General features: G+C 41.1%; 1 protein-coding gene across 9 annotated transcripts in view; it reads right to left on the reverse strand.

The window, feature by feature from the left end:
• The window catches only part of celsr1a (cadherin EGF LAG seven-pass G-type receptor 1a), a 97,494-nt gene that overhangs the window by 44,482 nt on the left and 27,675 nt on the right, over positions 1-25,337 (reverse strand). For all 9 annotated transcript variants that reach the window (XM_082510784.1, XM_082510788.1, XM_082510785.1 and 6 more), the window contains exons 2-6: positions 12,516-12,871; positions 12,145-12,433; positions 7,890-8,112; positions 5,181-5,296; positions 3,734-3,822 (exon numbers count right to left, since the gene is read on the reverse strand). In XM_082510784.1, coding sequence (XP_082366910.1) covers positions 3,734-3,822; positions 5,181-5,296; positions 7,890-8,112; positions 12,145-12,433; positions 12,516-12,871 — 1,073 coding nt within the window. The remainder of the gene's footprint in view (positions 1-3,733; positions 3,823-5,180; positions 5,297-7,889; positions 8,113-12,144; positions 12,434-12,515; positions 12,872-25,337) is intronic.

The raw sequence follows: 25,337 nt of genomic DNA on the forward strand, positions 1-25,337 counted from the left end.
TGAACTTATGGTACTCGCTAAGCCTGTCTGGGAATGCTGTCTGCACACCCTAACTGCAATTATCACAGCCAATATTAGCCGGCACGATACTATGAGCATGTCTAACATCATGTGGGAAAAACACTATAATAAAAATACTGCAAACACACGGGCACGTCATGTCTGCAGACCTGGATTTAGGACCATGAGGATGGGCTACATGAAGGTTAATTATAGGTTATTTTTACATTGTTTTAGCTTTAAATATGATATAAAATGTTACTAAGATTGTTGCTGTAAATTCCAACTTATTAATCATTTCCTTGGTTCCCTTGTGTAAATGTACTAACCAACAACATATTAATAATAATAATACATGAAATAGAGCCACAGGATTATTGGAGTACAGCATATGTGGGAAGTAGCAAACTTATATTTACTGTTAACACTCTGATAGTAACTAAAGAGGTACCTGTGGAGTTCATGAAATTAACTTTAAGGTTGTAGTTGCTGCGAGGTTGAGTGAAAACCTCCATGCAGGTGGCCTAGCAGACACACAATCACGATACAACTCATATCCTGCCCAGTGTCCTAAATTGCATCATTTCCTGCAACAAGAAGCATCACTTCCTGTAGTTAACACACATCAAAACCCAGGAGAAAACCTCCAGCTGCTCCAGGAATATCACTTCAACACACTTTTTATCTGTGTTTGCGTCTGTGCATCCTGTTTGAGTTTGCTAACACAGTCGGCTGTCCTTGAGTCTTTGCTCTATGGAATCTCAACAATGTCTTTATCCTTCCATTGGTATTGTGTGGCATTCTCTAATAGGGGTACACACATTAGCACACATTCAGAAACACGCACACTCTCGATTTGTCGGCCCCCCTCCCCCGGATTTAACCGCATGCACACCCAGCTTTCCAGTCGACTCTCATCACCGCAACAATTGCAAATCCATGTCTGTTGTCATGCCAACCCTCCCCTGACCTTTGACTTTCAGTTTTTATTAAAGGCACCCTAATTCTTCAGATGACAGCTACAGACACTTGAAAAAAGGGGGCAAACATAAAGTCGTACACAGCTTCACTCGCCTCATCGTTTGACCCAAAAACCATGGTGTATGTGCATGTGTGTGTGTGTGAGGACTGCGTGAGTGTGCCGTTAAACAATACAATTAGATTGTATGTGGGGCCAACAACCCTGGATTAAGTTGCACCTCCTTGGGACAACTGCTAACTTGTTTAAAGCCAGTGATTAAAAATAAAGCAAGCCATTATCACGAGCTATTACAGGCTTGAGGGAGCTTTGACTTTACTTTGCGTGTGTTGTTTGTTTTCTTTCTATACAAGGAGAAATGTCAGTTTTGGGTTTAAAAAAAAGTTTGCTTTTAACTGGTTGCCCTGAAGATGGCGACCAATCCTATGACTACTTGCAGTCAGTTGCTGTTTGTGACTGAATGGGGTCGAGATGGCAATCGCATGCAATCTGTTTGAGATAAGATGACTGTGTTAAATCTGTTGTCATCTGCATACAATGAAATTCACATTATCTACTTCATTCAGAGTCCAACCAAAACCTCAGATACACATCATGAAACAGAAAATCCCTCTATTAACAGTGACCTAGTTGCTGCAGGATGGCAATTTAACTGCAAAAGGACATCGGCAACCTTGCTTTTATACGGGAATACAACCACAACACAACCTGTTGGTGCAGACTGACTCACACACTGCGTGTGTTTGAGACAAAGACAGAGAGATCCTATGTGAGGCTTCATCATGTTCCTACATACACATGTCAACAGGCCTAATCTATTGTGAGAACATTACTGCTTTCTGCCATATTCATTTCCACTAATCCCCCCGCCAGTGCTTGGAGGATTATATTACCATCAGTCAATCTGACTTCTGATCATTCAGCACATGAGGAAAAGCTGACCCGGTGTCAGCGCTGCAGTCGGCCTTGGGCTAATTTCACGGAATGTGTCGCCAGCTCTGAAAATCACTGGTCTGTATCAAGACTGACAGAAGCGAAACGCACACGCCCCCCTCCTTCACACACACAAATAACGCTTGTGATACTGGGGCTACAAATGCGTGCGTTCGTGTGCTGCCTACTTGTATCTGCATGCTGGGGAATCGAAAAGGAAGCCTATAGGATCAGTAGAGTTAAATAAAAAAAACAAAACAAAAGCAAACTGCACAGAAAGGGAACAAAGCAGGAAATCTGTTCAGACATGGGAATTAATCTCTCGTTTCCAGGGTGGCGTTCTTACAAATACCTGACAACCCCATGGACAAACAAAACAAAGAAGTCTTCCATGTCAACAGACTGTATCCAGAAATAATACCTGTAGTAGCGATGAGCCTTGCAGCAGCACCGAAGCTGGTTTGAACCATTGTTTCTACAGCATCACTATTCTGTCAAGAAGTTGACAAAAAGGTCATACAACCTCAAACAATAGACGTACAGATGTAACCCAGAAGCTAACACATAAAGTGCGGCAGCCCGATTCATCAGCTTTGATGAATACGTCCCTGTCAAGGCAACCAAACATGCTCAGGGATCTATAGCTCGTGGACACAAGAAAGGCGAGCAACCTGTGAAATGTGAGAAGCTGTGCATTGTAGGCAAGTGTCAGGCCAAGAATCGGGGTACTCTCTTTAACAGGTTGCAAGACCCAGGTGCTGCAGTAATACGACGCCGAGTCAGTGATGCTACAGCTTGCGGCCTCACGTACATTTAGGGAAATCACGAAAGTAAAGAATGAAAAAGATGGAACAATATTTTTTGGATAGCACGAGCACACCTCTTAGCTTCCAAAGAGTAAAGGTAGCACATGCTGATCAGGACAGGATCCATTAGCATCGGGAAGATGGTGCATTAATGCTGTTTCAACTTTCATACACTGGGTTGATGAGTACTCTGTTTTGACAGCAAACGTTAAATGCAGTTATCAAACGTTCAATTTTACAGCAACCAAACACGACACAAAAGCTTGTTCATCCTCAGAAATAGAGCGTTCTCTTATTTCTCGTCTGGCTTAAATTATAAGAACAACGCCTGCAGGGTGGAAGTTTGTCAAGTAACACCAGGAACTGACTGCAATGTAAACCCTTTTAATATAATATTGCAGCTGAAGAGGATACTCAAGCTACACTGTGAAATAATCAAAGTCGGGTTTTTTTCTCATTTAGAAAACAGGACCATCGTGGGAACATTTTAGGAAATCACTTTGAGCTGTGAGTGAAACAAACTAATAATTCCCACGGATGTTGGTGATTAGGAATACCTCTAGACTGCGGCATTATGGAAATATGCTTGGGCTGCATATGGAGGTCATTCACGCTTAACTAAGACAGACATGCTACATTCACTTTAGTGGCCCAAAGGTGAACTTTAACACTTGAAGCCAGGCTATAATTCAGAATTTAGGACTGAAACACAGGGGAACAACCTAACTACACTTTTAGATAATCTCACAAATCACTGGTGAACATCAAAGAAATCCTCTTCACTCTCACAACACAATTCCTGAACTCACTAATCCTCAACCCTGGCTAAACACACTATCACCCCAGTATTATGGATCGCACACCAAAACAGGAAAAAAAAAATCAAATTCAAGCACAAACTCTTCTCTCCCAACTTTGAGCCAGGATCCTTTGTTTTAGTGGTGAGAATGGAAAAAGTTTTCTGGAAGAGGAGGGAAGAAAACACGGAAGTGACCTGACTGCTTGCATTTCTTACCTTGTTGTAGTAATGGAGCTGGACTGAGTGCCACTGACCGTCACTGACTCCACCCGGGACGTAGGGAGCCACTGTGGTCTTTGTCTCACCTGCATGAGAAACAAATTGTTATTAGTTAATTCTGCAACTTGATTTGTGCACATGACTACACGGGCATGCTACTTCTCGATTTGTACACAAGGGCTTAAAATAATCAAATCAAATTGTCAATCAGTGTCAAACTGCTTGCTAAAATTTGCAAAGCGGAGCTGCTTGCAAACATTAGCAGAAAAGGAAGGAGGAAACCCCCTTGAGGATCTTTTATTTATACTAAGGCTGTACTCTCTTTCTTTTAAAGGTTAAAAAGTTTTACCTCGTTGTAACACGATACATGGATCACTTCAATTTTTAAAACATAAACCACTGGCTATTGATAAGTTACTAATAAACATTCACTGTGTCTTATCTTGACATGCACGCACACCACACAGATCATAAATCAACACGCATTAGTCTGCAGCATCAGTGATTCTCAGTGTGGAGACTGTAGTGCACAACGGCACCAGATTTGCAGAGGGTTTACCCTGTTTGTCAAGGGCAGGAGCAGCCGGGGCACACATCCCCTGCTCTGGGAAATCGGCAAACAGCGCGGCAACATTAAGGACTTGAGTGTGTGTGTGCGCGAGTCTTTGTATAGAAAGATAAGGAGCAAACACGATTAACTGATGTCCTACTTCGCCAATGAAAAGCACAGAAAGAAAATTACTACGACTAATCCTGAGAGCTTCCCTCCTACTCCTCTCATTAAACGTGACTCATAATTCAAAACATTTAATTTGATGATTCATGCGTCGAACGTTTAGATATATGTCAGTTTTGAAGCAGGGCACAAGGACTTGGCTTCTCTCCCGAACAGGCTTCACCCAAAATAGTCATACTGAACTGGATTCCTCCCTGTACGCGACCATGGGAAAGTAGACTCAGCTCGGAGAACATGTGTTTGATCTGCATTCAACAGTTACCAGTTGTAACAATGATGCTGGATGTGTGAGCACACTTGAATGAGTTTAAATGCGCTAATGTTTGTACGAATTGATCTTTCAAAAATGTTTAAAACAAATAAGTTGCCACTGTCGTGCTGCTTATGGACCTTAGCCATCATGGATTTTGTGGTGGTGTTTTTTGGCCAGTTAGGTGTCACCATTAATCAGTCCTTTCAAAATAAAACACTCCTATCCTTTAAAGCATCATGTTTGACTCTACTATATTTGGATAATTTGTGTATGCACTAACGTGCATTTGTCAAAATAAAGTGGAGATAGATAAGAATTATGTACCTACGTCTCTGTAAAAGTCACTTTAGATAACGCGCACTTACGCCATATTAATCTGCTTATAATGCAGCCGAGAACTGATACGCATCAGTCGCACACACAAAAGCAGACGATCACGCATTACGGGGCCTAACCTCCAGAGAAGGTGAGCTGAATCTGTTCAGCGATGATCTCCAGGGCGATGAAGTCATGTTTCTCGTTGAACCTGCCGTTGTAGAGGAGCAGGGCGTTTCTTTCCCTGGTAGCAAACCTGAAAAAAAATTTTTTTTGTAAAGATGATTAACTTTGATAAAAGGAACTTTCATATATGTGTCATAGAAAGGGCTGCATGAATTACAGCTGTTTTTCTTTACGGGATGCTCGTGTTTCCCATCACATTTTTTAACGCCTCTCCAACTCAAACAGTGCAGGACTGAAAGGTCGAGAACCTTGCAGAAAGTTTTATGACGAAAAGAACCGAGGCGTTCTTGAGGAAAAGTCACTTGGAAAGGAAAGGAAGGATGTGTAAAGCACAGAGGAAACGGCGCTTCTGAAGTAGACGGTGCATGACTGTGTCTACATGTGAAAACGACACAAAAGACCTGGCAAATGAGCCAGCACCTACTTGTGTGTGTGTTCTACGGGGTTCAAAGTTCAGATGTGTGTGTGTTTGTCTGTGTGTTTGGAGTGTAAGGTGAGGGCAGTGGAGTCAGCCGGCAGATGCTAGTGAGCCCAGGAGGGCAGGAAGTCAGGATGGCTGAAGCCAAACACTGATAAGGGAATCTAGGAAACAAATCACACAGCCTTTCCTGTTTTCACCTCACTGGCAACCTTTCTCACCGTCACTCTGTCCACAGATTTACAAAATCATCTCACCTATTACTGGTAAAAATGAGTTAAAGTACTTCTTTTTGTAATATTTACAGTACACCTGTTTTTCCTCTGGCGGTTTCACTTTGTTTTAAAAAGTGTGAAAGGCACAAATCATAAATCTTCATGTTCAGATGTACTGTGTGAATTATACCTTGGTTGTTCCTGAATGTGCATCTCTATGTACGTATTCAAGGAGGTGAGACACAATGGAAAAGTGCATGCATGTCTCAGCACGTCCCAGCTGGCACACTTAAGTTTGCTGACTTCCACTGTGTTTAAATTGCTGCTTATGACACGCACAAATGCTCACAGGGTGCTGAATTTTAAATAGTGACACTAAATTCTGAAACCATTCGGAAAAATGTCTTTTTCCATAGTTATTCTCAGCTGCAGTCATTAGCATGTCCAAGTAACTAGCTATTATCAGGGATTTAGCTGAAGTCATATTCGTTTATCATGTATATAATCATTGTGCATCTATTGGCTTTACAGCTGCTCTGATCAGAGTTAGCTGGAAGCAACAAAAAGTAAGGCAAGCGTAAAACTGTGATACTTTGCTAACATTAACGCGATTAGCTATCAAGCTAAAGCTGCTAAAATTTTCTCTTTGCTTTTTTAGTGAAATCATCACTAGGGTTTTTATTTTTATTTGGAATGATCATTTATATTAATTAAAATAATGTGTTTCCACACATTAGGCTACCTGTTAATGAATGCCAGAGCTGTTTGGGGTAAACACTGCGTGCATTGGGATTCAATACTTCATTATACACAGGGTGTCATTTTTTGATTTATTTTTTTTTATTCCCACAATATGATCCCATTTGTTTTAACTTCATCATCCCATCATTTTACTACTGCTGTTTAAGAGTGGAAACTACCACTTACTAAGTAAAGGAGAAATTAAAGGCAAAGGCATGAACTTGCTGAACTGCAGGTATACACTGGGGTTGCTGTCTGTGGCATCCTACATTTACCAAGAACTGCTAAGAAGGGCATCTCTGAGTAATGACTATTTTTGTGAATCTACTACAGTGGAATATTTATTAATTCTGACAGCATTTATTGCTGTTGTATTTTGAAGTTGTTTCAGTGTAAATACTGAAGTTAAATTGGCCATGTAATGATAGATGGAAGGGGAGTTTAATTGTGGGATGTTAAATAATGTGTACTGTAGCATTTTACTGTGAGTGTCAGAAAAGGAAAACATGAGGCTAAGACTATTGAATGTATTCATTTTATATATCCAGGGCTGCACATAAGTGGTCCGCAGGTGCGCATTCGCTGTCAAAATAAAAAACGCGCACCAGATAAGAAGTTGCAACGCGTGTTTGCGTACGTCAGATTTTCTGGAGGAGGACAGACATTTGTTTAGAACTATTAAAGATGTCAAAGAAGTAAGCTCCTTTAAGCAATTACTTTGGTGTTTCTCCACCTCCAAAGAAATGTCAGAAGGAGTCCGAACCGCAAAAGAAGCGTGCATTCTCGGAAAAGTGGTTGCAGGAGGTGAGCTGGCTTCAAACAAATGATGAACGCATAGAGATGTGGTGCAGAATATGCCGTGAAAATCCCACTCTAGCGGACAACTCCTTATGTGGTTTGCGTTTTCAAATTTTATATATATAAATAAATTTGATTTCATAGAAATCACCAGCTTAAGTAAAGAAAACGTCCTTCCCTCCCACACTGATCTGATATTTTTGGACCATTTTTGGTGCTAAAAGGTTAAACAAACTTTTCTGCGCACATGGCAAACCCTTTGTTTGTTTGTTTTTTCATAAAGGTGTGGCTTTTTAGGCTTCCTCTTATCATGAGATCTCTTTGTGCAGCACTAGAGCGTGAGACTGAAGGTAAAAGTGTGTTTTAGATGTGAGAGTTGGCAACCATGCTCCCATAATAAACTGTATGTGTGCCATATAAGAACAGTAATCTTGACAGTTGTAATGGTGATTAGTAAGCAAAGAGGTAGACACAAAAGATACAAAACTTACATGAAGGAGACGGTGAAGTGGAACCTTTGCCGCAGGCCTCTGAAGGTGATGAAGGACTGTCCAGGAAAGCTGCGGGTGGTCATCTCACAGTAGGGCTTCTCATACTCCCCGGGTGGACACTCGCACATGAAACCACCTGCAAGCCTGTTGATGCACGTACCACCATTCTTGCACACACCTGGTACACAGCGGTCTGATGATGCATTAATCTCACAGTGCTCGCCTGCAAGAAAAAGAGGGACCAAGTTACACAGAGCTGTTCTGCATCTTTTTTACTGTGAGAAACATTTTGCTGTTAATTGATATGGCCTGTGTTTCTCAGCTGCAGCACTACCAGGGGCGGAGCTAATGGGGGTTCTGGGATGGCACTGGCCCCAACACTATGTTGACATTTTAATGATATCATGGATGCAAATTGTTGACTTCCTCAGTGCATTACTATGAAATGCATAACTAAAAATTAAATAATATATTATGAAAGCTCTTGTGTCAGCAACAGATGCAAAATGAAAAATTTTGAACTAAAGCTTGCATGAGATTTTTTTTTTAATTTCCCATTCTTGCTGGTGCTTGGTCCACCCCCAAATGCAATATAGCAATGATAATAAATGTCATCTGATTGTCTCATCAATTTGTTATCATTATGTTATCTTTTATGCGAAGCGTACCTTCCACAGTTGACTGAAATACAGACCTCACTCAGCCTTAAGGAATCCAGTTGTTTAAACAAGATGCCTTTGATTATCAGCAAAGCACATTTATTCAACTAACATGCACACGTTAAACGTGGCATTAACTTTCTGTTGTTAAAGTCCCTCCAAAAACATCAGTTCAAGAAAGGCACGCCTCCCTCCAAACAGTTAATAACACTGACAAAACCTTGTTTACTGGTCTTTTCTGAGAAGCACACTTCTTAGCCAGAAGGTAATTTGGCCATGTTTGGAGAGAAGAGAGAGTTTGGAAAAAGAGTCACGGTGGAGGGACAAAGACTGCAAAAAGAAAGCAAGCTGACAGGGATAAGACTGCTGGCTTTCCTTCACTAAGCTCAGTGCATGGCTAAACTTATATTTAACTGCACTTTTAAACTTGTAAACCGAACAACGATCAGATAACAGCTGATCAGTTAAATACCTCTTAGAGTGATTCAAGGTTAGGAACAAAAGAAATCCACTTTTGGATGAGTGCATTCCTGTTTGTTTTTACCATCCTGATAATAAACCTTAGGTTAAGTCACTTTGGCAACATTTTCTGATATGCCCGCAACTAAAGGCATAATACCCCTGCAATTAAACAGAATTTTGATATAATTTATTTATTTAGCAAAGGTAGGCACACTTAAGGCTACTTAAAGGTAGGTACACTAGAAACTACCTTTGGTTTTTACAGAAAACAAAAAAAATAACTATACTAAATTTACTAAATTTAAGTACTTTATTAGCAGTGTGTGATTTCATGTTAATTTTGCAGAAAAGCAAACAATAATTCCCCATCTTACATCATAAATACGCTGTGGTTTTTGGGGTACGGGGCATGTTATGGAGTGGATTAATCTTGCCTTTTTTACATCTTTATTGTTTTACTTCTTGGCTAGCAGTATCAGCGAACATGTTAAACCTGTAGCCTCAACCCTTTTCATCCATCTGTGGCTGCTTTGCTTGGCTTCCTGTTCGGAGCTGCTTAAGGCCTGGTCAAACTTACTTGACTACCCATTGGTCATGAGGTTATCGCTACCCTCATACACTTCTCCTTCTCCTTCACATGCTAACTGCTTAACTGAAGCTGCATGGTGGTATCAAATACATGATATATTACATTATCTAATTTAATTTCGCAACAGGTCCGGGAAGGGAAAATTCCTCTAAATGACCATGTGGTTTTAGCTTTTCCAAAATCAGCCAACTGGCCCCAGCTTCCTGGCTCTGCTCATTTAAAATTCCTACGTAAATACGCCAGCAGGCCTCTTTCCGACTGTAATGATATTTGTGATAGGTGCCACCGCGTCCCATTCTGCGTTTTGTGTCAATCTGATGTCTAGACAAGCTCTACTCTTCCAGGGCACACACAGACCCCCAAAACTGCACAGCTTGGAACCAGGTAATGGCCCTTCTCTCCTCAGCATAATCCTTTTTTCCTAGGGGGAATTATAAGGATCTGTTTCCCTGTAATGCAGGAAACCTGAAGAGGACAAAACAGGCCTTCCCCTTGTCATCAGCCCCATAATAGTCCCTGATGGCCCTTGAGTATCAGGAGTTGAACTGTGACCTTCAAAGAGGGGACACCGAGATGTAGGTAAAGGAAATATGATGGGTGGGTGGAGAAGATGGACATGGGCACAAGGAGGAGAAGGCGAGAAGCAGTATGAGTGACAAAGTCAGATATAATCAGGTAATTACTTGAGATAAGATGGAGGATGAGAAAGAGAGGGGAGGCAGAGCGTCGGGAGACACAGAGGGGTGGGAAGCAGGAGGCTGTCAGAGCCCGTTTAGGCTCTATTAGGGAGAGAAGAGTGGAGACAGTCAGGTATCAGATGTACAAGGGGGAAGTATGGGAGGAAGATCACTGATATTCGGAAATATTTTGCAAAGTGCTTGAATGTGAATGATGAAAGGTTCCGAACTTTCCCATAGCTCATCGACTAACTGAGTAATGAGTTACTTTAACACTTGCAAAACACTTGTAATCTCAGTATTTGGAATATTTAGCTCTGCACTGTTTACGTCCATGTTTGAAGTTAGCAGGCAGCTTGCTGTGTTTTGCTAGTATACTGCTAAACGTCTCATAATTAAGATCCTGCAGTGGTTACTTTGTTTTTAGCAAACAGAGCTTAACGTTTACCTGAAGTAGTTTTTCCTTTTATTTTAGACCTCTTGTGGGAAATGTGCAGCTGTTCGTTTGATATGCTCGATTATTTTTAGACTTCACGATTCAGTTTTTCATGCTTTGTACCACTTTCAAAGAAATATAAAACGTTAGGAAATTCTCTTCTGAAACTGACTTCATGCAATCCAGCAGGATACACTACTCTAGCACTCTTTTTGCAGGATTACCCAGATCATTAGTAGGATGACTTCTCATTCAGACTGATTCAGAATGAAGCAGGAGCCAGACTCCTTACACGAACATGCTAATTTGACCATATTACCCCAGTGCTGAAGTCACTTCTCTGGCTCCCAGTTCAATACAGAATAACCTTTAAAATCCTTCTACTGGTTCATAAACTCAATGATCTGATCCCCCACTACACTGTGGACTTTCTCAGTGTCTATAATCCAGCGCAACCTCTCAGGCCATCAAGTGTGTTGATGGTGCTTTCAGTTACTGCGGTGTTATTCTTTGGAACAAGCTGCCCTCTGACCTGAAGTCAATTACACTTGTGTCTTAATTCAGAAGAACACTTAAACCTTTTAGTCTCACATTTCTTTTACATTTCACTGTATGTGCGCATTTTAGCTTATATTTAGATCTTTGTAAAGTTATTCAGTGTTTACGGCACGGAGTTTATGTGTAAATAAATACGCTACATAAATAAAACTGTTAAAAAGTTACAGGTTAGAAAAACAAAATAAAGATGAGCATAAACACGCTGAGATGCTCTGCAGTGCCAAGATGGATTACAGAGATTAGTTATAATTCTCTGGATTTGTCCCTACAAGTCATTCCTTTTTTAATTATAACTTTCCCACTGTTAATAGAAAAATATTGATAGGAGCAGCTTTGAATTGTACTGATCTGTTGAGTCTTGGTGTGTGACTCACTGATATATGAGGATTAACAGGCAATTTATTTACTTGCCAGTACTCTTTACTCGTCAAAAGAAATTAAAGCTACTGTGGTTTTGGAAAACAGGTGAAATGTTATTTCAGATGAAGCTGGTCTGACTGGTGTAGTGAGGATTGTGTACACCCCTTTCCAGCAATACATTTCATGTACTGTATGCATGTGTGGAAGCAGGTGGCTTTACCTGCGGTACTACAAAGCATGTCCTTTCTGTACTGGGGTCAACCTCAAGCTACAACAATGGGCTGTGAGACCTTTTACAACCCGTCTGTGCGGTTTAGCAGCTTTGCACAGGTTATTTAAACTGTTATCACAAACAAAATGAGCTCTTGCACATGCTTATAATAGACTTTTCATATGGTATTGTTGTATATGTGTAATCGGGGATACACAACATAGTTTAGGTAAAAAAGGCAAGCTGATTGACAGCTTTGAATCACTCAATACCTTCTTCTTTGTTTATTTCTTTTTAACTCACCTGTGAAGTCCTCCAGGCACTCGCAGGTATAACCGCCCTCTCTGCTCCGACACCTCCCGTTGTTCTTGCAGGGCCCTGAATAGCAGAGGTCGATCTCGGTCTCACAGTATTCTCCGGTGAAACCGACCGGGCAGCGGCAGCGCAGCCCGTTGATGGGGTGGATAGGTCGAAACAGAACCGTGTCAGAGGCGATGAAGGGAGGGGAGCTGTCAAACTTCAGCACTGATACACACTTCATGTAGTTCTCGCAGGGCTCCCGTAGGCAGATGTTATCATCAAACGGCAACACCTGAATGGAAGAAGGAATTTTAGCTACATTTATTTCTTCTACTAATGCTTCTGATGTTTTTGACCTCAGGACTGTGCGTTACCTCTTGAGTGGATATGAGCCTGAGTCGAGTCCTGTGGAGGTAGATCTGCTCCTGCAGCTCCTCAGATGGGAAGAACATGCCTTTACCAGGAGCCCCTCCGGGCTGCAGCGCCGAAAAGGTTACGTTGAGGATGGAGCCTTGGACGTCGGTGTCGTTTTGGATGTTAAACACAAACACTGCTTCCCGCTTGGTGGAGAGTACATCCGCCACTCCCTCAAGAAAGAGGCTGAGCAGGGGAGATAGAAAACGCTCCTGGGACATGTTCTCCAGACGAACCGTGATGCTGTTTGTCAGCATGTCATCAGTGATGATAGTGACCCGCAGTGTGCAGAGGGCAACAACACGATGGATACCATCTGGAAAAAAAGAGGAGGAAGATATTTTTCCTTTACTTACGGAAAGCTCCAGATTACAGTAAAAGTCTAACAAGGTAAAAAGTTCAGAGAAAACAATGTACCTTTTTGGAATAAAGAGCCCTCGGATATAACAAGCAATGAAGTGAACTCATACAAAGGTATAATGACAAGCAAATTTACAGACAACTGCACAAGGAACCCAACCACAGTTTACATGGTTAAACTTAAGGCTCACAGTGATCTTGGCTCACAAACATGAGACACAATACCAAAACTTATTATCAAAACAGAAGAAGGTCAGAACAAAAGTTGTAAGCCAAAACATTCAATTCATTTTTTTAATATAGTACCAAATCTTAACATCAGTCACCACAAAGTGCTTTAAGGACCCGACAATTCCCGAGAGAAAACCTCAAAAATTAGACGGCACACTAGGAGCAAGCACTTGGCTACATTAGAAAAGAAAAACTCCTTTACATGTCATTGTATGTAGACTTTAACACAGAAATAATTTTACCTCCTGAATAACTTCACATCTCTTCTCTCATTTCTCTCCTGTCTCTTCACCCTTCATCTCAAGAAAAGTCAGGAGGAATCACATCTGTTATCTCTGCCAATTCCAGTCTGTGTTTATCTCAGACTATCTTCAGGAAGTCCAAAAACTCATCTAACAACTTGTATTTGAAAATAAAAAAAATCCAAGAGACTCTTTGAAAATGTATTTATTTAATTTTAAAAACTGAATTACTCTGATTTTGGACAGCGGAGGACAAAATCGGGTATTTATTTTCTTTATTTATCTTATTTATTTATTACTTCCAATAGTGCTAACATACTACACAGGGCATGAACAAGATTTTTTTTTTAATTTTCATTGTAAGTGGGCTAAAGTACTTAATTAAAAGTAGTCTAACATAAATGTAAATGCTGTGATTTGATTATTTTAATAAACCATGTAACTTGGATGGATTCAACGCTGGCGTGACCACAGTGCACACGTCTGCTGTTGCTCACAGTGGTCCAAGGGACGCTCAGGGAGTTTGTGCGTTCGCTCAGACACGTGAAAAATTAGAGGGAACATTGCTATCAAGCCTTTTTTCGCAATAGTTAGCTTGCTAATTAGCCATCATCATATGAATTCGTAATGTTTCTCAAAGAGTAAACAGCAGATTTACATTCCACTTACATTCTGGTACAAGTTTATAAACCGTGGGGTGGGATGAAAACAGGCATTGTATTTTTTTTCATCAGATAAAATGACAGTCATCCATGGCTAATTTTATTAGCAATAGTTAGCCAGCTTATTAATGCGCAGCTAAAAACTCTGCCCTTCAGGAACTTTTAATAGTTCTTAAATGAGAAGTTCACAAAACTGTTTTCAAAAGCAAAATGAATAATTTGTAATTTCTCAGGTTATTGTGCCTGGGAGCCACTATTAAGTATGTCTCAGCTACATGGAGTACCTTTAAGCCACATTGTCTGGACCCAATCCCAAATCTGCACTACTGCTTGACAGCTTGACTTGTTTACTGTGTAACACTTTTGCTGCTAGATTGAGTTAAGAAATTTCAAGTTGGTGTAGACTCAATCTTATTCAAGCCTTGACTCGGAGTAATTAGATTAGTCTAGGATTGCCGCCCCCAGGGTCATGCCTACTTCTTGCAGAGCTCTGTTGCTTATGAAGGGAAACAGAAGGCTCTTGGCCTGAGTGAAATACAGCAGGCAACAGGTGGTGGGGCCAGATGAAATTTGCTGGTGGGGGATAATACTGTTGAAGCTACGAAGGGAGATGGGTCGCATTGCACAGCTTTGCTAGTCCATGAGCACATGAGTGTGTCATATGTGTTTTCGGGTTCACGGTGAGGTCCGACCACAGGTGCCCTGTCACTCTCAGGCTTGCATGAGATCACTTCTCAGGCACTTAAACTCTTCTCGCACACATGAAGATGCACAGATGTCAGTCAGAGCAGGGTGCGGACAAGCGAGTTCTGGATGCCTGCTAACCAGACTGGAGGTCATTTCCAACCACACACAGATGAATAACTCACAATGGGAAGCAACATGGGGGTCGGCTACTTCAAAGCAACCGAGAAACTGCTACGTTGGGGCTCCAGGGATTGTAAGGGAATCATCGGCGGCACGGATAAAACAAAACGAACACACAAGTGTAGACACACATTAACGTCACTCTGCAGGGCAGTGAAATTACACAGCAGCTGCTCTTTATCAGACTGCTGTAATGTGCTGGAATGGAAGTGCTCATTCAGCACAGCACTAACAGGCTAGCTGCTAGAGTAGCTGCTAGCCAGTGTGTTTATTTCTCTAAAGTTTTCAGCACCTGCCTCTCAGTGTGTCTCTGGGAGGACAATGTTATCTCACTTGCTGCAAGAAATCCATCACCTGGTATGCTTAAATACACATATCCTGCACAGATGCAATAAAATATAGAGAATATATGAAGTTATCTTTTAGGAACTGATTTTCGACTTTGATTGCTTGATGATTTTGTACACTTCCAGTGCCAAGTGAAGACATTATACCAGAGAGGCCTAGCGGCATCATCAAATAACTGCCTAAGCATACATAATAGGTGTAGACACAATATTTTATTGTTTTCCCTTATGGTAAAACAGGTAGATCTTTACAAATTGTTAGCTTCTTAGACCGTGTGAGCGGCATATGAGCAGTAACACCAAAGAGCGCTGTGGGAGCCTGGCACTGGGTCTAAAAGTGATGGACCATGACAGAAAACATAATAGAATTTGTAAGGCAAATCTCACATTGGCCATGCACTGACGGATAGTCAATCGTAATCGACACAGTGTGACAATTCTGCGTTCATTATGACCTTTTGGCCAAGAAATAATGCAAGAACAAGTATTTACATTTTTAAAGGTTTCACAAGGTGTTTGTTTCCTTTGGTTTTCCAGAGACATCTCAGGCCAGGCTATTTATAGAGCCCACCAGCTGCTAACATGGGATCACACACATGCAGAGGATGGGCTGGACTGTGGAAAGGGTGTGTCACAGGCAGCCGACGGCATGGAAAAACACATTCTGCGTAAGTATGCCACACACAAACTCACACACAGACAGACACACCACAGTCACACATAGGTGCCAACAGGTCTGCAATGTTTTAATAGACAACCCTCTGATTAAAAACAAGCTAGCAGCATGCAAGCCGTGCTGCTGGCCACTTTGGATGGAAACAGTTTATTATATACACGTTCCCTTATCTTAATTAGCTGGCAATATTCTGCACTGCTTGATTGACTGGCTAAGTTCAGTAATGATAGGCAGCACGTTCAGGCTACATTGTGACTCACTTATTGCACCTTTACAGTCTTACAGCGTCAATAAATATGAAAAACACAGATTAGAGATAAACAACAGAAAAGGAGACTCATCAATGGGCCACACATGCTTTGCAGGTGGTGAGGTCTGCAGAGGTGATAAGACCTGATAAAGAACTGTGAGGCAAGCCACACCGGTGACAACTGACCACACACACACAAACAAACACACACACATGGATGTATACACATAAAAACCTTGTGTCGATCGACAGTCAGTGTGCTTCCCTGACCACATTTTTCTTAAAAGTAGAAAGGCTGTCTATCTCCTTGAGAAGACCCCAACAATCAGATGATCCCCTATGAACTGGCACTCGGCGACAGTGGGAAGGAAAAACTCCCTTTTATTAGGAAGAAACCTCCAGCAGGATCCAGCTCAGTAATATTGCAATAAAGCGGCTCGACTGTTTGTTGTGATTTGGCGCTATAAAAATAAAATTGAATTGTACTGAATTGTTCCCGCTAACTCACGCACTCTGTGTTTGTGGTTGGCGCTGTCATGTCAAACCCAGAGAGCTGACACACATTGTGGCCAGCTGTCACCGTGACGGTCACAATGTGTGCAAAAACAAACAAGATGCTCGCATAAATGCAAACGTCTGTGGTTGTTGAAAAGTAGAAATGTGCTTACGCTGCAGTTCAGCTTCACTTTGATTTACATCAACCACTAGTAGGTAGCACTATTAAGCCTTACAGTTTGAACCTGTGCTCATGAGGTCACGCTGTAGTCCCTTTCAACTCTGGTGGCAACTGTCTGAACAGTGTAAAAGCCAGCGCCGGTGTTTAGTCAGGGGAGGGCGGGCAGTAAAACAACAGAAAACAAACAAGACATTTGTATCTGTGGCAGCTTTCAGAGAGGTGACAAGCCCACCAGAGAGAAACACACACACACACACACATTTCCCCCCATCAGCCCCCACTGAAAGGTAGATGCTAACACACGTTTTCCTCTCTAACATTAGAACGCTATTTTATACATCTTTTCATTTTAGCTTCCCCTCTGAAGATAAATCCATCCTGCTGGCATTTATATTTATTTCTGACTAAAGAGAATGGCAATTGAGAGCTTAAAATGCCACAACCACAGGGGACGTGCCCTATTAGAAAAGACGGAAACCTGTAAGGAGACGGGGGGGTTGTGAAAATTCTCTATATTCCAGCACAGTTCGTTTTATAGGTTGTTCTTTAAGCTAATTTTTCCCTTCAGTTTTCTCTTTTTTTTCTCTTCTGCCTCTGGTTTAGAAGAAAAAGTTTAAAATTTTTGAACCAATACAAAGCCTGTAACCTTTACTGGCTTGCAGCCAATCACTGGGCTGAAATTCAAACAACAGCCCCTCCTTCTTGGACACACCTGAACACCTTCAGCCTATCAGGAGGGGAAAACAAACGCCAAGCTTGACTTCAGAGGTGATCTAACACAGAGACTCTTTGAATAAGGCAAGCTGGCAACGTTCCACCCTCTCTTTTTCTCTTTTCCGTTTTCTTTTCCCTTCTTTTTCCAGCCCACCAATAGGAAACGCTGCCCAGAACAATAACTTTCAGGTGCTCTGAACTGATCTTTCTCATCTTTTTGCTAGTCCGCTCTGCCCTCTTTATGTGCTTCATTAAAACGTTTTAGCTTTCCTCAAAGGAAGCCTTCCCCTCGACAATAATCTACAACTGTTCTGTTCGTCTGTCCAGCAAGATGTCAAGTCTCCTCTCGTTTCCTCTCTTCTTCTCTCTCACAGCAACCGGCGCCAACATTGGATCACATATCAGCAGCCTGCAAACACACGTACAGACATCCTGTATGCTGAATGTGGAGGGAAAGCACACTGCAAAGAGTAACTTAGGTTAGCTCAATCAATGGGTCATCAATCAAAAGACTTAAAGCCAGCATAGCAGAAAAAAAAGATGAGCGGAAAAAGGACATTTGTGAGGGCAGGAAATGAATGAGAAATGCCTATGCAGCACAGTACCACCTGAAACAAGTGAAAGAGTGACCCTAAAACTAGAAATGAACTCAGTTGGACTCAGTGTGCAAATTGTTGAAAATCAAAATCACTGTTGCTTTCTACATAAAAAAAAAAATCACATTTAACTATCACATTTGAGCTCAGCAACCTTCGAGCTCTATAGGAACATATCCAGAGTCGAGTCCCAATGGCAACACGTTGGTCTGCAAATGTCTGCATTTGTAAATTGGATAGCAATTATTTGCAAACTTTCAACAGTCTCTCTGAGAGCGATTGCTCTCAGAGCAATCCAGGTCAGACTGCAACTGTTAGCAGAAAGGTTGCCTCCTGTCAAGTGACCTGTGCAAACACTTTGCGATCGAACGTGGTCATGAATGTGCACAAGCTGTAATCCATCGCAGAATGTGAAAAAATTCAACTTAAACACCAGACGCCATCTTTTTTTTTGTAGTTGCAATGAGGTCATTGTCCTATTTTTACTCGTGTGACTGATCCATCAGCTTGCTCTGTATTAGGAAGCAGCTTTGTCAAGCTAAGTGTCTCAAGTATTTTTTGGTTGAGCTGATTTAATGTAAGTTTGCTTGGCTAACGTTATTTCAGGAACACGGTACATGAGATGAGCCCTCGAGTTCATAGTAGTCTCAGACTATTTACAAGATAGCTTTTATTTAGTAAAATTTGGTGTCCATGCACTGATACAATTAAGCTAAAGAAAATATGCTGTATCCCCCGCCCTTTATTATGCATCCCATAACAAAGCATGATTTACAGTTAAATGTTTAACTATGACAAAGTGGTCATTTTAAATGCAAACATGGGTTAACCAGGGGTTAACTGCAGGAATGTCACAGGCAGCAGGTTAACAGATACAGAAAGAAATAATAATTTACTGGTTCTAAGAAAAGTCTGTTAGGTCACATTATAACAGTGCCTTTTCCCCCCTCCCTGACATCTCAAAACAACCTAACCCTAACTTCATGCAAGAGGTTAAATTCTTGCACTCTGACAAAGTGATTTCTGGAGGAAGAGCACAAAAGTTCAACTGCAGCCAAGCATACCTCGCTATCACAGCTCTCCCCTTCAGCGCTATGGAGCTTCACTCTGCAGCCACTCGCCTGCTCATGAGTTTGAGTGTTTTCTCTCATATCTGGAAGCACTCAGCGAAAGCCCCTCTCATCTCCTGCCATAATCTGTCGGCCATATTTTTTCTCAGGTATGCCTATTTGATCAAAGTGTTGCAGAGAGAGTGAGGCTAGGTTTTGAACCCTCACACTGACACGTGGCGATAAAGCTGACAGGAGAGCGGCCCTGCAATCATACGGACAGGGGGGAAAAGGGAGGGAAAGAGGAGAGAATCTCTGGACACGGAGACAGTGAGAGATAGGGAGGAAGGCAGTATTATACCACATGTTGTTTCACATGCAGTAGTTGAAAGGGAAGCTGATTAACTGCAGGGACGGGGTTATCTTGTAGCTCTCAGGGTGTTACACAAAGCACCTTCCATCCTTCTCTGACTGTAGTGACCATTAGCATTCCATCGTATTAGTACGATTCCCTTTCCTTTAATTTATATCGTTTCTTCAAGTTATCAGAAACCCCCTAAAAAAGTATACAAAAGACTCCATTCACCCCTGCACTGAGTGGTGGAGTAGGGAAGGGGCGTTTGTGAGGTATGGGTGTTGGGTGGACGGTTGAGCGCTCAGGCTGTCAGAAAGATAACATCCTGGCCACAGCCGGAGAACAGGTGGGATTACACGCAGACACACTGACTGAACCAGGATCAGTGAGAGAACAAATCAAACAGAAGGCAAACAGGTGGGATGTCAGAGAGAATGAACTTTTGGGTCCCACGGCACAAATGTACAGCTCACATTAGAGAGCCCGCTTGCTTTAAGCTGCCCACCAGTTCAGTGGTAGTTCTCTTTTGGTCACAGTGACAACGTGTTTCCTTTGTTTTTTTGATGACTATCCAAAAGTTACTCTTAGATGAGAAATAAACCATGAAGGTTCCACTGTCCACTTCATTTTTATCTCTTTTTTGACCTGTCCCACTGTTAAGATATTTGTCAGCAGATATCTTCCAGATAGGGAAGATATCTGTTACAGCCTAACTCATTATATAGCATTATGCTATAACACATATAATGCCAGTGTAGACTAACTTAACTAACTAACTGTACTTTTCAAAACCAAAACCGGTACTTCTTGTTCTCGACTACTGTTGGTACGTACTGAGTAGGGTTGTCAAAAAAATATTCACTTTAATACTACTGATGCTAAAAATTATTATTGGATTAGCATTAAAGCATTAAAATGATAATGTTAATGCTGCAGCTAAGGAAGAAAACGTTATCAGTACAGCCTGTTTTTACACAGTATTAATTTAACAGAACACAATTATTTTTCAAGTGCGACTTTCTTTAAATCCTTGATTGAAGCCAAGAAAGCAGCAACTAGACAGAAACAGTGGCAGCAGACCTTACCGAACCAATCAGATCAGCACTGAAATGTGGTGCCAAGACACCAGAACCGCAGGAAGTAAACAGATCTGTAGCTTTATTGTTTGAATCTTTATTTTAAAAGATGTGCCTTTTAATTTTGCATAATTTCCTAGGTATCAATTTCAAGTTTGAAATTCTATGTCTCATGACAAACTTATTTGAACCATCTGTACACATGATTTAGTATCAAAAGAACAATTTAAAAAAAATGCATAACAAAAGTAGCCACATAGCCCCATGTCATGTCCACATTCAGTAAAACCACCTTTTTTCTCTCCTAAAAATAAAAATATTTCCAAAATTGGTTTTATAATATATTAAAAAACTTTTTTCAAAAACTGTGAAATGCTGGTTTGGGTACATTATAAAGTGGAGTGGAGTAACACTTGAAGAAACACCTGTTGTAGACCAACTTATTTTCATCCCAGGGTGTCAGATACTCTTGTTTTTGTTGTTGTGTCAGTAACACAGACAAAGTTAGGGACAAAAATGGGCATCGTACCCAAAAGTTCATAGTTTTATCCCATATAGTGTGTCATATGAGTGATACCCGATGCTGCATCTGAGAAGCCTAGCGACGTCTCAACACAAAGAAATTAGAATTTTTTTTCAGATCTTTCGTGCCAGTTTGATCTGTCCTGTTGAGTTTTTTAACGCTATTATAACAGATGTTTTCTGATCTCAGCATTAAGTCATAAAAACCGTGGTGAACAATGTTGGATTAAATTTTATATACTCTTCTTCTTGGTCCTACCCACATATCTGTAAGGGTGTACTATGGGGGAAACTCCCCCTGTATAAAACCTTTGACTTGCCACACAAGGGAGTTCAAAAGCTCCCACTGCTGTATCAACTACTCCTCCACCTTCACCTTTAATCAGAATGGACTTTCACAAGCTCTCCACAAGTGCCCTTAGTGGCAGTGCTTAAGCAGAGCACTCAGGGGCATCGAGTGCCAGGCCAAGAACCCACCCGGCTAGAATATCTATGTCCCATTTAGGATCCCTGGGAGAGAAGGGGTGAAAAGAATAGAAGCCCTGTTCCTTCCCAGACAATGCTAAACAAGCCCGGATAGGGAGGCTAGACAATGAAAATGAGCCCAAATGAACGCCTGGCTTGATTTTGTGCCTGAGGGGTGACTGGTATTAGTGTACTTGTTAGCTCATCGCCTTGTAGACAACTGCCATAAAATGGTAATTAATCACAGGCCAGGAGTGCAGATTTGGACATGAAATTGAAATCAAAGATTGAGCGAAGAAAAGGCATCCGGTTTGTTGTTGTGACAAGATTCTTGATGATACAATCATTACCTGGTAGTGACTGACATCACATTCTGGTGTTAGATTGAGAATACCCTCGAGATGGGAGGATGGGAAGTGAAAAAGAGGAGGGAACATTTTGGGGAAACAAATTTACTCATCCACCCAGTGTAAATCAATGAGACATAAATTCTTTCTCTTCAAAATTAGGTAGATGTCATGTGGCGCTTACCCTTGCCTGGATCACACAAAGTCAATAATGACATTTAAGAAAGCCAAACACCAGTTGTGTTGCACAACATTACGACTGGAGGAAGCCCAAGCTCGAGAGTGAGCTATCACCCAACATTAGCACTACAAATGTGCAGGCAATCGAAAGTGCTATCAAATCTCTCTCAGTGCAGCACTGCTTTTATAATTGATTTTAAAGCCCTTTTAAATCCACTTAGCTGAGCACTCTGGGACTTTGGTATTTTAGTTGTCTCTGCTCTCGATCTGTCTTCCCAAGTCGTCGCTCTCCTCAGTCAGCTAATCAACTTAAAGCCCTCCATTTCAGCTTATTACAGGTTCAAAGGTCACAGCTTCCAAGCACAGTCTGGCTATGTTTTCACAAGATGATACAAGAGCAAATAAAAGAAAAAAGGAGAGAACAATCCCCTATGGCAAAAGTCTGAGCAGTTTTACCCCATTCTGAAGGTAAATTAACAAGACAGAGAAATGATCTGGGAACTGGTTCTCTGTCTTACTCTAAGAGACAAGTTAATTGATGACTTTATTACAAATTGCCTGTTATTTTCTATTATTCATGCAGTCTCTTCTAATCCAAAGGTTAACTGTCACACGGTTTCCTCAGGAGACCTTCAACTGGTTTCACAGATAGATCTGAGTGCTAACTTATCAACTGTACAATAACTTTGTGGTACATGTTTTAATAAATTGGGAAACAAAGGAAATTAAATGAAGAAAATAATAACTTCAAACACTTCAAATACTACTCAGATCAAGTGCTGAGATGTATGGCGAAACAGCTTATATCAACTGAGGCAAAGAACACATCGATTTAAAAGCTCTGATATAAGTCCAAACTCTGTTGGGTGGATCTTAACATCGTATAACACTTACAGTGAGCATAATTATGGCCTGTCATGACTAGAAGGTGAAAAGAATCCACTCGAAAATAACGTCCAGTTTTAATTTACATAAAACAGTTCCTTATTTAAAAGAGAGCAATGCAACAGGGTTGGGTTACAATACAAAATAACATGTTTTTAACAGGTGTCCTACCAATTACCAAGTGTAACAGCAACAGAGTGACACAATGTTTACCAGTGAGCATGAATGTTCAGATAGTTTCGGTGTGCTAGATTGAGCTGCAAACTCAAGAAGCGATGATAATAGTAACTGAGTTTTTACATAAAATTACTTTTTATCTTGTTTTCATCTTCAACCTGTTAGTCATATTTCATATTATATAAAGTCCAGTTTCCTCAAATGAAAATGCCCATGAACAATGAATGTAGCATTTCTTTGTGAAAGTAGAGAATTTAAAGAAAAGCCTAAGCCACAGCTATGTGCAGCGTGACTTCTTGCAAGTCATCCAATTTAGGTTGTTGTACTTATGATGCAGGACGTCGTCACCACAACTCTAACAGGCCTGTGTTCTTCAGTTCTTCCTGCAAAGTCAATGTCAGCCAACTCTACTGGAAAATTTCATATGGAAACAGACGTTTAAACTGCTTCAGCCTACATACAGTTGCTGCAAGCCACTTTGCAACCCTCTACCATTTCATGCTAATCACGCTGTTTCTGACTTGATAACTGCCATGTTATTTATGGGATAATGTTGCTGTCCTTTCTTTTTTCCTCTCCATATATGCACATGGAAAGTCTGGGAGGTCCCAAAACAGAACCACGCCACCAAATATGAATTACTGCAGATGGAATAATATTCATATTTTAACCGAATTTGGGCTCTACAAAACAGAACAGAAATAAATAAAACAAAAAATTAAGTTTTTTTATTTGACTTGATGCAATACATCAAATTAAAGATATGAATTGTTGGAATTTTGCCAGGCTATTAGCATAAGAACCATGGATACATTTCCTTTGATTTCATTTCATTATGTTTTGCAGTGAGTTCTAATGATCTCCTGCAATATTCTTTTGAGCCTGTTATCAGGCAATTCTAAAAGTCTATCCTTTGATATGATAGTTTTGGTTTAAGCTTGTCTATATTAAAGTTTCCTACCTTTCATATGTAAAGTAGGACATGGGATGCACGCTCACAGGCGCAGACACATGCAGTAATGGTCTTCATGGACAGGGATAGCTAGTAGCCACTGATGTATCACCATGGCGAAAGTCCCGTCAGTCTGTGTGTGGCGGCTGATTAGTATTAGCAGTATAAGATCTTTCCAAAGTCCCCATTCAACAGATCACAGAAAAGGTGAAGAGTCAAATGGGCCTTTCTCTGTTTCAGTGGAAGGGATCACTCAGCTATGACCAGGAATGTGTGTGTGTGCATGCAGACACACACACACACACATGCCCAAACCAGAGCTCTTGCTCTGCCCACACAATCTCCTCACACACAAACATGTGCTGTCACATTTCAAGCAGCCAGTGCAAACAAATATGATTATACACATATATGAATGCAAAAAAATTAAATCAGATTAGCATTTATCTAATTCCCAACAGTGCACACACGTATTTAAATGCACATGCTGCTCTTCCTCTCATGCACTCTCTATCAGTGATCCCAATTTGATAAGCTGACAGCAGACAAATAGTTGGTTTGGTGGGAGGTGCACGCTGATCAAAAGCCTCCCAACAGGTCGGCTCGCACCGCTCTCTTAAGAGCTACCCAGCCATGAATGGCCTAATAGGACCCACGTATCTGTTACACTGACACTAGATCCCGTCTTTCTCTCTGCTTCTTTCGTTAGTTGCTGCCTTCCCTCGCTTATCCCATCTGTCATCCTGCAAATCTGTATGTGTTATTCAGTTTTATTAGGGATGGTATTTGAGTAAAAATTTTAAGATTTGAACTAGTAAAGTATTTTAGAAGAGTACCCATAACATTTAAAATATATTCAAAGACATAAGATAATGCTAAAGACATAACATAACATAATCATCAACAGATTTTTTTTCTGGAAATTTTTTTCTTCCGTTTTTATCTCTTTGCATACTTTTCTTTCGTTGTCTTGTTCCAAATCTTTCTGCTTTCCTCTGTCTCTTTCTCTCAAAGGAGGTGTCGGGTTACAGTTATTGTTGGTGCTGGTTACTGATAAATAGGGTGCCTAGTTACCAGCCAACGCACGATTGGCTCTTTTCAACAAAGCGCAGAAGGAAAAAAAAGAAGGGGGTGGGGTATACGAGGGTCGCCC

This window comes from Aulonocara stuartgranti, assembly GCF_965226115.1.
Source record: "Aulonocara stuartgranti genome assembly, chromosome: 17".
In the NCBI taxonomy this organism is placed as follows: domain Eukaryota; kingdom Metazoa; phylum Chordata; class Actinopteri; order Cichliformes; family Cichlidae; genus Aulonocara; species Aulonocara stuartgranti.